At 39.1% G+C, this 13,659-nt stretch overlaps 1 protein-coding gene across 3 annotated transcripts in view; it reads right to left on the reverse strand.

Moving 5' to 3' along the window:
* ETV1 (ETS variant transcription factor 1) overlaps positions 1 to 13,659 on the reverse strand; it is a 142,660-nt gene that overhangs the window by 60,558 nt on the left and 68,443 nt on the right. For all 3 annotated transcript variants that reach the window (XM_070767094.1, XM_070767096.1, XM_070767095.1), the window contains exon 6: positions 6,708 to 6,837. In XM_070767094.1, coding sequence (XP_070623195.1) covers positions 6,708 to 6,837 — 130 coding nt within the window. The remainder of the gene's footprint in view (positions 1 to 6,707; positions 6,838 to 13,659) is intronic.

Consider the following 13,659-nt stretch of genomic DNA (forward strand, 5'->3'; position numbering starts at 1 on the left):
GAAAAAACTCATGTCCTTAACCTCGACTGAGTTTTTTAAAACTGGGTACTTGGGGCAGCAAGGGGGCGGTACCTAATTATTATTTATTTATGTTAATTTGAAACTCAGTCCTACCAATAAGACTTGAGCTAAACCCATGCTGGACTCTCCTTCCAGGAGGCATGGGAGAATTCTGAGAAATAGTCCCAAAATATAGCTGAAAGGCACATTTTAGGTAATACTGATTTAGACAGACCAGATGAATAACTTTGAAGTTGAATTTTATTTCCCCATGTGCCTCTAAATTATTTTAGCCATGATTACATTATTGTACCATAATGGCTGAGTTCACATATCTTGTAAGGTCCTGAATTATGATTTACAAATGCAAAAACTAAGTTCACGTTATGCACTTAGACTACACCAAATACAATGCAGCACAAAACACAATATTTAATCAAGTTCCTCTGGCCAGTAACTAATGCTAATCTTGAACAATCTTGATTCTATATTACAGTCTTAATCTTGATTCTGCTAGATGATAGAAGCATAAATCATTCTCTATCCAGCATTATTTCCTAACCCAGTTAGGAAGTTCTGGGAATAATATGCATAACAAATACACACTGATTATTCTTTGTGCTTGTTAGATACATCTGCTATTTGTTTGGAGAGTTTGTTTTTTTTACTTTTTAAGAATATGTAGAACAAAATGCTTGCACCACAATTTTTATAAAGACATCTTTGCAGCTTTATAAAGATTTTGGATCATGAAAGCTGATGTTACAAAAATGAACTTTTAAAGTTATAAAATATAAATAAAAATGGTTAAAATCACAATTTTAAAAAATCAGAAATATTCCACAAAGCATAGAAACATAGAACAGTGTTTTTCAACCAGTGTGACGTGGCACATTAATGTGCCGTGAGACATGGTCAGGTGTGCCGTGGGGAAATTAGAGAATGCTACAAAAACTGCCTAAGTCACATGTCAGTCCCCCAACTAGGGTGAGGCCGTGCTTTCTTAACAACTCCCCTCAAGCGGGAGTGGCAGTTGGCATTCCAGTCAGTGAAGCAGTGGAAGTGATGTGTCGGTGCCTGGAGGCTGTTGGGCTCTGGATGGGTGTCAACAGACTCAAACTCAACCCTGATAAGACAGAGTGGCTGTGGGTTTTGCCTCCCAAAGACAATTCCATCTGTCCGTCCATAACTCGGGGGGGGGGGAATTACTAACCCCCTCAGAGAAGGTCCACAACTTGGGCGTCCTCCTTGATCCACAGCTTACATTAGAGAAACATCTTTCAGCTGTGGCAAGGGGGGCGTTTGCCCAGGTTTGCCTGGTGCACCAGTTGCGGCCCTATCTGGATCGGGAGTCACTGCTCACAGTCACTCATGCCCTCATCACCTCAAGGCTCGACTACTGTAACGCTCTCTACATGGGGCTACCTTTGAAAAGTGTTCAGAAACTCCAGATCATGCAGAATGCAGCTGCGAGAGCAATCATGGGCTTTCCCAAAAATGCCCGTGTCACACCAACACTCTGCAGTCTGCATTGGTTGCCAATCAGTTTCCGGTCACAATTCAAAGTGTTGGTTATGACCTATAAAGCCCTTCATGGTACCGGACCAGATTATCTCCGGGACCGCCTTCTGCCGCATGAATCCCAGCAACCGATTAGGTCCCACAGAGTGGGCTTCTCCGGGTCCCGTCAACTAAACAATGTTGTTTGGCGGGACCCAGGGGAAGAGCCTTCTCTGTGGCGGCCCCGGCCCTCTGGAACCAACTCCCTCCAGAGATCAGAATTTCCCCCACCCTCCTCGCCTTTCGTAAGCTCCTTAAAACCCACCTCTGCTGTCAGGCATGGGGGAACTGAGATGTTCTTTCCCTCTGGGCCTCTACAGTTTATGCATGGTATCTCCGGGACCGCCTTCTGCCGCACGAATCCCAGCGACCGGTTCGGTCCCACAGAGTGGGCTTCTCCGGGTCCCGCCAACTAAACAATGTCATCTGGCGGGACCAAGGGGAAGAGCCTTCTCTGTGGTGGCTCCGACCCTCTGGAACCAGCTCCCCCCTGAGATCAGGATTGCCCCCACCCTCCTTGCCTTTCGCAAACTCCTTAAAACCCACCTCTGCCGTCAGGCATGGGGGAACTGAAACATCTCCCCCTTGCCCATGTTGTTTTGGTGTTAGATTGACTGTATGCGTGTTTTTAATATTGTTGTTTTTTATGAATTTTTTTTTAATGAATTTTTTAGTTTAAAATTGTAATTGGATTGGTGGGTATTGGATTTGTTATTATGTATTGTTTTTACCTTGTTGTGAGCCGCCCCGAGTTTGCGGAGAGGGCCGGCATATAAATACAATAAATCTAATCTAATCTAATCTAATGGTATGTCAGTATGTATGTCTGGTTTTTATAATAAGGGTTTTTAGTTGTTTTATTATTGGATTGCTACATATTGTTTTTATCACTGTTGTTAGCCGCCCCGAGTCCACGGAGAGGGGCGGCATACAAATCCAATAAATGAATGAATGAATGTCCAACCTCTTTTCAGAAAGGGGAAGTGAAAGGCCGAGCCTCGGGAAAAGGGGGACATGGGATTCAGGAGGTATGTGTGATTGACAGGGGCGCAGCTCAATAGGCACACAGCAGTACTCCTCAGCTTTCCCACCCCTCTCCAACCATGGGCAGGGGTGGAACAATGGGAGGAAAAGGAGAATGGAAGCAGGAAAATGGCAGCGGCATTGGCAGTGGCGGCAGCTCGCAGCAGAGCGCAGCACCCACAGCCTGCTTCCCCGCTCTGCTCCTACTTGCGATTCTTTCATCCCTGCGTGAGTCTCAGGTGTGTCGTATTGGGCAGCTGTGGGGGTGGGGACAACCGAGAGGAGCACAGATGGAAGGAGTGGCTACTTCATCCTTGGAGACCCGCCGCCCTCTTAGCCCGATCCAGTGTATGCCGGAGGTAGAGGAGGAAGACCAGCACTTGTTTGTCTGGGGTGCAATAGGGAGGAAAAAGAAGAGCGCCAGGTTGGCCGCTGGGCAAAAGGCGAAGGAAGCAGAGGGCAATGCTGCTTTTGTAGAATGAATTGGAGGGCTGAATAGAATGGAATAGAATAAAATAGAATGGAATAGAATATATTTGACCTTTTTCTTTTTATAAGAGGCCCCCGCAGAGGGTGATATACAATGCATCACAATGCATCACAATGTTATCTATATTATATATGGCCTCCTGAAGGGTCATCTTCTTAAAGAGCTCAAATCTCTATATACACCATCAAAACAGACAGGACCAAGGCCCCTGCACCCAGCTGACACTATATGTATAATATGTACTGTGTTATAGTGTCATTTTGTGTCATTTGGGTTGGTGGTGTGCCCCAGGATTTTTTAAATGTAAAAAATGTGCCGCGGTTCAAAAAAGATTGAAAATCACTGACATAGATGATTCATGGCAGATTGACCTCATGGTCCATCTGTTCTGCCCTTATACTATTTCCTGTATTTTATCTTAGGATGGATATATGTTTATCACAGGCATGTTTAAATTCAGTTACTGTGGATTTACCAACCACATCTGCTGGAAGTTTGTTCCAAGCATCTACTACTCTTTCAGTAAAATAATATTTTCTCACATTGCTTCTGATCTTTCCCCCAATTAACCTAAGATTGTGCCCCTTTGTTCTTGTGTTAACTTTCCTATTAAAAACACTTCCCTCCTGAACTTTATTTAAGCAAAACTTTTACTAGACTGATTAAAGTTTTAGACAGCATATTCAAATTTTTGCATTTCAAAGAACTCACCACAAACCAATATTATTATTATTATTTTTATTATTATTATTGTTATTATTATTATTGTTATTATTATTATTATTATTATTTTATTTATTTATTTATTTATTAAATTTGTATGCCCCCCCTCTCCGTAGACTATTAAAAGTAACCCCATATCCTTATTTCAAATAATGTCTTGTCAGTTTGCATGTATTTATCAAATTTCTAAGCCATCCAATTGTAACATAAATCTGGCCAGTATGAGTGAGAAGAGAAGCATCAAAGATGTAAATTGGGATTTTTCAGGTATAGAGTAAGACTGAGCTGCACTAGGAGTAATTCCAAAGCTTGATAGGAATTAGAAACAAATATATTTTTTATCAATAAGCTAGTCTTTCATTGAATCACTTCAGAATATCGGTTTAAGATGATTGGAAGATATAAATTATGTTAAATGAATAATTGGAAGTCAGAGATTGTATTGTTTGAAATTGGTTGATTTTTAAGTTTCATCAACCCCTCAAGAGCTACTTCCAAAGTAAGATTTATTTTATTCTTAAGCAAGAAACATGCTAGTAAGATCACATCTTATGTTTTATTTGAAATGTTTCGGTAGGTGAATGCATGTATATAAGGAATTTGAATTTCAAAAGAAACATGACATATTTGATTGGAACAAGTGAGTAAACCTGATAAGAAGTCATATCCTTGACAGATGGAGGAAATCCAGGAAATTTAGAAAAGGATTTACTTTGTATGAACCTATGAGAAGGAACCTATTATGTTCTAGATAAAGCTGAACTACAATTCTCAGCATCTTTCCCTTTCTATGATCATGAGAAAGGAGTTATGGAAAATCAGAGAAGGCATAGACAACCCATCCTCACTCAGTGGTCTGTTGCCATCTTAGAGTTAGATGCACTTTTAGAATGTTAGAAACATACAGTAAAACTAAAATAAAAATACAATGCATATTACAAGGATGCTATTCTTTTCTTCAAAAAAGTTAGTCTCTTGGCTGCAGAGCTATTTGAACTCCCAAGAGTAAATACATCACTGCAAAGCACTCTGTGGGATGAATAAAAAGGAAGATACTTTATACCCATCCTAATGCATCTGGATACCACTTATGGACCTTTCTTCCAAAGGAAGCATTCCTCATGCCCACTTTGATTCCTTTTTGGCAATGGGCTTAATTTTCCCAAGTTTCTATTGTTGAAGACCATCACCATCAAATAGCTTTTGATACTTTTATAGAGCATGCACACGAGCTGTTATGCTCTGTTGCATTTTTACACTTTCTTTGTCACTGGAAATTGCAGAGATGAAATAAGATATAAATGAAAATGAATGGAACAACAGTTCTACCTACAATATGTGTGCAGTGTGTGTACAATATGCAGAATGTGTGAAAAAAACAGTTCCAAGGAAGAAAAACAGCATCTCCTTAGGGAAAGTGATAATGATCCACACTGGCTTGCAATTTTTTTTTTTTACTTCAACTCCTATAATCCTACATCATTACACAACTTTAATAAGCTTTCAGATTATTGGCCATAGTGACTGCACTCAGATGATTCTTAATTTCACTTGTTTCACTATCATTTGAAACTGGGAAAAGGGCCACTATCTGAAAAAGGATTCAATTTTCCCTTTTTTTGGCACAGCTCCTGTAACAGGTGCAGGCAAAGCCCTTGTTCTTGTTTCCATAAAAGCAGGAGTCACCTTAATCATTTTTCAATGCAAAACAAATAGTAGCCTGATCATGCATAGACAGTAACTACAAAGCTATTACAGACTATCAATTTCGACAACATAGCAGCTGATGAGACAGAGGATGAGAATTAGTTAATAATATACAGGTATAAGCTGTTACTGAAAGTGGAAGTTGAAAACTTATATAATAGTGTTCACCGGCTCTGGATTAGCTTTCAAAATAATGCTATTCTGCTTTATTATTCCCCATAAAAAAATTTCAAAACTGTCCTCTTGTCCCTTCCAGATGTGTTGAACATCTGAACCAGGAACTGTAGTTTCATCTCAACCTAAAGTTAAAGAACCAATACCAGTTTCACCACATTTGAGTCTCAGTGAAAGGTTCCAGATTCCACTACAATTATTTGCATGCAATGGACAGTGTGTAGTTGTTATCTGATTTTTCCAGAAATGCGCAAGCATTCCTGTATGCCCTGTTTGATCATGCCCACCTGATGTCAATTGTCAATGGACAGATTCACATGCAGATGGTTTGTTCATCGCAATATGCAAACCAGGAACTCTGAATGATAATAGAGAAGAACAAATTAGTATCTGTCATGACAAAAAGCCATAAGCTTGTTGGCTACATTTATTGGCAAAAGCAACCAAGGGGTGGCAAGCAGAAGCATAGAGGAATCACTATATTTCTCTTTTAAGCTATGTAGGGAATTCTGGGAGTTGAAGTCCACATAATTTAACAAGGTTAAAAAACTAAGATTGAGAAACAAGATTGGTTTAATTGTTTTAAAATTTTATTTTTAAAAAATATACACAAAACAAAAAATCCAAGTGTTCATGCAGCCAATATTATTTCAAATGTAACATTTATGAAAGAGAAACCCCCATATCTAAGGGAAAACCAAGACCATGGTTTCCCAAAAGTGCTTTTTCAAAAGGATTTTGGGATCAAGGAAAAACAAAACCCAGTTTGCCTTTTGAAAAAAGCCCTTTTGTGATGATTTAGCCTTACTGTGTTTCCACTTTAGCTTATTTTTCTTAGGAGTAAAGATGATAGGAATTTATTTTCCATTTACAAACTGGTATGATCAAATGCAACTTTGCTACATCACAAGACCAAATAACCTCTTCCCAGGATCAAGAAAAAGTAGATTTTAATTGTTCTGTTACTGTATCACCATGATGTTAAAGTTTATGCTAAAAGCACTAAAGCAAAATATACTATTTACTTTACCTGACATTGTACAGGCACTTTTCTCCATAACTGAATTTGAATGGTTGTTCTTGACTACAAGCTGAGCTGAGTCCAGAACATGGACTGTGAGGTTCTTTCTTGATTTTCACTGAAAGACCATGAAAAGCCACTGGAAAGATTAAAAACAACAACAACAAGAACATAAATTTATTTCAAACAGGTAAGGATGTAGGAATGATTTAATATATGTATAATATTGAAATTCATTTCAAACTAATGCTAGACTTTCTGACTTTTCTATACTACATGGCATTTACTATTCCACCTTCACCCTTATTTTTAATTACATGCCATGAAGAGCCGGGGTGGCGCAGCAGGTAGAGTGCTGTATTGCAGGCCACTGAAGCTGACTTGTAGATCTGAAGGTCAGCGGTTCAAATCTCATCACCAGCTCAAGGTTGACTCAGCCTTCCATCCTTCCGAGGTGGGTAAAATGAGGACCCGGATTGTGGGGGCAATAGCCTAGCTCTGTTTTAAAAAAGTGCTATTGCTAACATGTTGTAAGCCGCCCTGAGTCTAAGGAGAAGGGTGGCATAAAAATGGAATAAATAAATAAATAAACAAACAAACAAACAAACAAACAAACAAACAAACAAACAAACAAACAAACAAACAAATAAATAAATAAATAAATAAATAAATAAATAAATAATATCCTGGCAAAGGTTCATTCAACATGTTCTGTGACTGAGACCAAAGGTAAGTAAGAATTTGGCCAGGTGGAATAGTTTGTGGGTCAAAAAATTAAAAGTTGTTCAATACTAAAATAAATTATATATAATGGAGAGAGAGTTTTGGGATTTTTTCAGTGACTAAAGAAAAATTTAAAAAGTATGATAAACCTCTTGTCTACCAGAGGATACTGAAACATGACTTCCCATCATTGGTAGTCTCATTAAGCAATAGTCAATAATAATGGGAACAGTAGTTCAACAATCTTTGGGGGTCTTCAAACTTCTCACCCTTGCTTAAAAATAAAATATGGCAAACATATTTAATATTTACAACTTTGACAGGAAATATAATTTAGATAAAGTCAAGGAGCTTCAGAACTAAGGTATAAAAATGAGCAAGCTAATTACACAATCAACATCATCACAAAGGAATCAGCATTTAATAAATATTCCACAGACTAGTACTTGATATAGCAGCCATAAAAGTGTTGGGAAAGATATTCAAATGACATGATGTGCCCATAGCTACAACGATCAGAATTGTGCAAAACATGCTGGTCCCTGTGACACTCTATGGAAGCCAAAGTCAGACTTTGGGATAAAGGGACAGAAATAGATCCTGTTTTGAAGGATTTTTGACATTTTTGAACTTTGGTATTAGACAAGAGTGCAGATCACAGGCAGTCAAGAAAACAAACCAATAAAGCATTGACCAAATCAATTTAGAGATCTCACTTGGGGAACAAGTGACCAAAGTCAGATTATCCTGTTTTGGATAAATTAAGACCTAACTGTCTAAAGAAAGTTCCAATAGTGGGAAGGGGGGAAAAGTAGAGGGCGATCAAAGCAACATAGATGAAAACATGTTGGCAATGACATGGTTGGAAAACCTGAAAGGCCAGGTTAGAAACAAATCATGATGGAGAATATTTATGTGGTCACCATGGATTTTATGACTCATAATCAAAAATTAAGCTATCAAACTTTTTTCCCTAAAAACTGTTATTTTTCTCTCCCAGAGCTGCTTCCCCCCTCCAAAATCAGACAAATACAAATAAAGTCTTCATACAAAGATATAATAGCTATAGGTTGGCCACATCTCCATTAATTCTAGTTTGACATCTTCCAGCATTCATACAAAAGTATGGAGGAAACAAACAATTCCATAGCAATTAGGCTCAGCCTCAACTGAGGTAAGAATCCAAAGCATAGACTAAATATGATGATGACAGATTGTACTTGAAGTAGATGGTCCCCAAACAGGAAACCAAGCAATGTAAGGCTTCACAGATATCTGCAGAAACTTTATTGACTGCTTATCAGTTTCTGTGTGGAATTTAGAGTGACCACAAGAGTAGAGTTATTTTGCTGCAGCAATTCTCCCTCATTACAGACAGCAGCTGCATTTTCTACCAACTGTGGTTTCTGGGTGGTCTTCAAAGGCAATCTCAAGTTGTGTATATTATAGCAGTGTAATTAAGAGGTGATGAGGGTGTGAGTCATCATCAATGAAACAAACCATAACTATTTGCATTTGCTTTTAATTATCTCATGTCAAAAATACTGTACTTTTCAGTCTAAGATACTTCAAAATAGTATTTTTAGTTATAAATTAAACACATATTCATTGAAATCCTAACTCAAAAATCATAACTAGCAGCAGCTCTGGAAGCAACCACTTGCTAATTTAGTTTTCTAAACTGTGGGGAAACCTTTAATATTAATAAACTTCACAAATTTTCAACACGACATATTAATCAAGTGCAGTTCCTTGCACAATATTTGGTACTGAGGAACTGTCACCAATTTAGATATATTTCAGATAAATCAGCATGGCTGATAAACTGTTGGTAAGAAGGTATTATGCTTCCCAAACACCATGGCTTAAAATTATGAATGAGAAACATTACTGCTGTAGCACCACTCCCACTTATAGATTATCTATTTGAATTTGGTTGAACTCTTGGGAATAAAATATTAAACATGCTACGCCTTTGGTCAAATTCAATATGACTCTTTTTCGAAACATGAGAACTGATATCCTATTTAAATCCATGATATCAAAGTAAAGACTGATTTTCAGAAATGATTGCACAGTTTCAACCTCTAACAATTTCATTTGGAGATAAGATACTTACTTACTAACTAACTAACTAACTAACTAACTAACTAACTAACTAACTATTTATTTATTTATTTGATTTGTATGCCGCCCCTCTCCGAAGACTCGGGGCGGCTAACAACAATATAAAAAGACAATGTAAACAAATCTAATATTAAAAGACAATCTAAAAAAACCCCAATTTAAAAAAACCACTCATACATACTAGCATACAATGTATAAATTCTATAAGCCTAGGGGGAAGAGAAATTTAAATTCCCCCATGCCTGACGACAGAGGTGGGTTTTAAGGAGCTTGCGAAAGGCAAGGAGGGTGGGGGCAACCCTGATATCTGTGGGGAGCTGGTTGTTTATGTGATAGGAAGAAGCCAGCTATCTCTCTTTCTTTCTTTCTTTCTTTCTTTCTTTCTTTCTTTCTATCTATCTATCTATCATCTGTCTGTCTAACTATAATCTATCTACCTATCTATTATCACATTCATACAGCTGCACAACTCAACTAAAATCACCCTGGATAAAGAAAAAACAGAATTTAATTTTAAAAGGAAAAGGTGCCTGATAGGCCTCTTCTCATCAGGTGGAGCCATCATTCAGGATGAGATGTCTTCATCTACTCAGAATGAGGACCAAGTCTGTAGTTTTTGCTGGATCTGTTCTCTTGGGATACAGTTTCGGCAAGACCGAAGAAGCAGACTTGATATGGCTGCTGGAAGATACTGTTGATAACTCCCTTCCTGAACACTCCCACAAAAATGGCAGATACCAAATAGCAAAAAGTCAGGGTGAGAAAATGATAACTCAAGAATAAAAAACCTTAACCAAAAATTAGAATGAATAAAAAAAGAAGAAGAAACAACAGCTTCTAAAGCTTGCTGGGTCCACATGGAGCCTGGAGAAAATTAATCTAACAAGGGTGGGACTGAATGATGGTTTTTGACTTTTGCAAAAAAAACATGGGTAAAAAAAAAGAATGATGGCCACTGGGGATATAGAATGACCAATGGCCACTTCATTAGTGAGGTCTCTGCTTCTGGAATCTGCCATGGTAGAGCCATTGATAGCACTTTCAGATCCACAAATCATGCCCTTCTAAGTCAGAGAGAAGCCAGCAGGATCTCTTGTAGCCTCTGTTCCAATACTTTCTGAATGACCTGGGGCAGGATTGGTAGTGGTGGAAAGTGTAGAGGAGACTCGGTAGCCACTATTGTCAAAGTACATTCACTGCCTCTGCTCCGTCGTTGGAAATTGGGGGAAGAACCATGGGAGCTATGAATTGCCTGGAATGGTGAACAGGTCCACTTGTGGGAAGCCATTGCGGATTGTGATGTCATTGAAGAGGGATGGGTGCAGATGCCACTCTGCATGGTCCACCTCTGTCCAATTGAGCCAATCTGCTTGGGTATTGGAAAACCCTGAGATATGGTCCACTGAAAGTGACAGCAGATGTTTTTTCTGCCCAGAGTCCCAGTTTCAGTGCCTCCTACAACAGAGCTCAAGAATGAGTCCTGCCTTGGTGGTTGATATGAGCTTTTGTGTGATGATGTCCATAAGAAGTTCCCCTTGAAATGGTTAATGGCCAGTGATACAGCCTGAAGCTCCAACCAATTGATCGAGCTCTGGACTTCTGCTGTGACTATGTCTCCTGTGCCATCTGACCTTGAGAATCAACACCCCAGCCCATCAGGCTTGCATCCATCATTACAAGCACCCTGGGAGGATCCTGTAAGAGGCAACTTTTGGAGATCATGGGTGATTGACACCAGCTGAGGGATCTATGAAGATTGGGAGAGACCAGGACTCTGGCTGTCGAAGTTCTGAGCCCTGCCTTCTGGAATGGTAAAAGAAACCATTGAAGCTCCCTCGCATGAAGGGTGATGGAGATATAGGATACAGGAGGGAAGACAGGAGGATTAGGAAGACCTTATGCTCTCATTGTGCCTGAGCAACAATATGCTTAATGCTGTCCTGTCTCTCCCTGGAGAGATGAACTCTGCACTCCACAGTATCTATAAGGGCTCCCAGGTGCAGGCGAGACTTAATGGTGACAGTTGGCTCTTTTCCAAATTGATGGAGAAGCCATGTAGTTGCAGGATGGTGATGGCTACTTGGAGATGGCACTCTCCCGGGGGAAGGGGGGAGAGGATGCCTCAACCAGAATATCATCCAGGTAACATTGTACCTTTACAGGAAAGGACCTAAGGTGGGCCACTGCCACTGCCAACACCTTAGTAAACACCCTGGGAATGAAAGATAGGCCAAAAGGGAATGCCCTATATTGGAATTGCCTATTTGCATAGCAGAATTGGAGGTACTTCTAAATATTATGGTTAATTGGTATGTGTAAGTAGGCCTCTGTCAGTTCTAAGGATGCTAGGAAATCACCCTGCCTGAGCACCCCAGGATAGACTGCCAGGAGTATATCTTGAACCACTTATATGGAATGTAAGGGAATGGAATGGAATGGAATAGAAAGGAAAGGAAAGGAAAGGAAGATTACAGCTACAGCTACAGAATATGCGACTGACTTTCCCAACAACATCAGCAAGTCACCGTCAAATAAGCTTCAAGTATTTTATAATAATTACACTACCTTTAATAATTTTGTTACAATTAAAACAACCTTTAAAGATTTTGTTTGATGAAATAAGCATTTATGATTTTGTAATAATTAAATAAACATCTGTAGTTTTGTTATATCAAATAGGTATATTTCCATATTAATCAAATGGAATGCAATGGGATTTGAATGGGGAAAAAATTCAAAAGATATGGCTGGAGGCTTTTTTTCTCTTGCTGCGAATGTGTGCCGCTACCCGCTCTCCCAAAGTTAAAAACCCATCCAAAGACAAGACTCCAATAGACAAGGTTGAATCCTGGAAGTCAATGCCTGAATATTAGAGTGTCAGAACAAGTAGCTTCCCAAGGACAGACCAGGATGAATCCAGATAATCAATGCCCTCTACACAATATCTAAGGAAAGCAAGACAACTCCAGGCAGACCGGGCAAGCCCTACTGGTCAATCCCTCTTGGTTCCTCCTGCGTGAAGGTGTGCAAAGGCCGGAGTTGGATTTAAATGCCCAGCGCAATTGAAAGAGTGTTTTCCTTAAGAGTTCCAGAAACGAAACAGGGCAAAATGAAACAAAATGGGCAAAATCCAACACTCACAAGGTAATCCAGGGAAGGGTCAAGTTCAGGAGGGGAAAAGGGTAGCCACAACAGTCAGCCTGAGGACTGAGTTGAAACTGGGGCCCAGGAAGGCGGACCCAGCAAAAAGAACAGACTTGGTCCTCATTCTGAGTGGACAAGGACATCCCATCCTGAATGATGGCTCCATTCAGGATATAGAACCAACCATAATACATAAACTAATAAACAGTAATAAAGTAATAAAATGGAAATTCAAGCAGAATTGTCACACTACTATCCTTAGCAGCCTGATTCAGGTGACTTCAAATAGTCATTCCTACTAAGTGCACTTCAATCTGTAACTGCCTTTTATGCTGGACCATATAAACAAATAGCAACATGCTTATCCAACATCTCTTAAAGTTTCAGCTTTTTCTTGAAGTGTGAAACCTCAGTAAATTGTTCCTTCGCCCCTCCAAGTAACAATTTTGGCGCATTAGTCAAGAGATCAAAAGAAAACTTATTTGCTTCCAAGAATCCTCCTGCTTAAATTTCCATCCATTTAAAAATTAAAAAACAACAACAACCAGAAGAAGCTTAAAAATTATCAGGTCCACTCTTCTCCTTTCAGTGCAAGGTCAAGAAGCTTAACTGTAGTCCCAGAATCCTGAGTTATCCCTCCTCTAAAATACCTCTACTATGTCCCATGTATTTTATTAGAATCTAGTAATTATGTGTCATGTTACTGATAGTGTATCTTGACTTTTATCAACATTTCCTAATCTGGCACATATTTTTGTTTTGAAAAAGTGGGGTTTAAAATCATATATTAAGATGCCTCTGATTTTTAAACACTGATCTTCTATAGTACATCTGGAATCAACCTTGGGCCCTTTTCCATTCTCGATTTGTTGGTTCTGGTTTCTTTCTTAATCCATAATGACAAACTATTTTTCATAATTGCCTTTAAAATGAAAGAAACATAGAGGTTCCCACAGCACATTATGGA

This window comes from Erythrolamprus reginae, chromosome Z, assembly GCF_031021105.1.
Source record: "Erythrolamprus reginae isolate rEryReg1 chromosome Z, rEryReg1.hap1, whole genome shotgun sequence".
In the NCBI taxonomy this organism is placed as follows: Eukaryota; Metazoa; Chordata; class Lepidosauria; order Squamata; family Dipsadidae; genus Erythrolamprus; species Erythrolamprus reginae.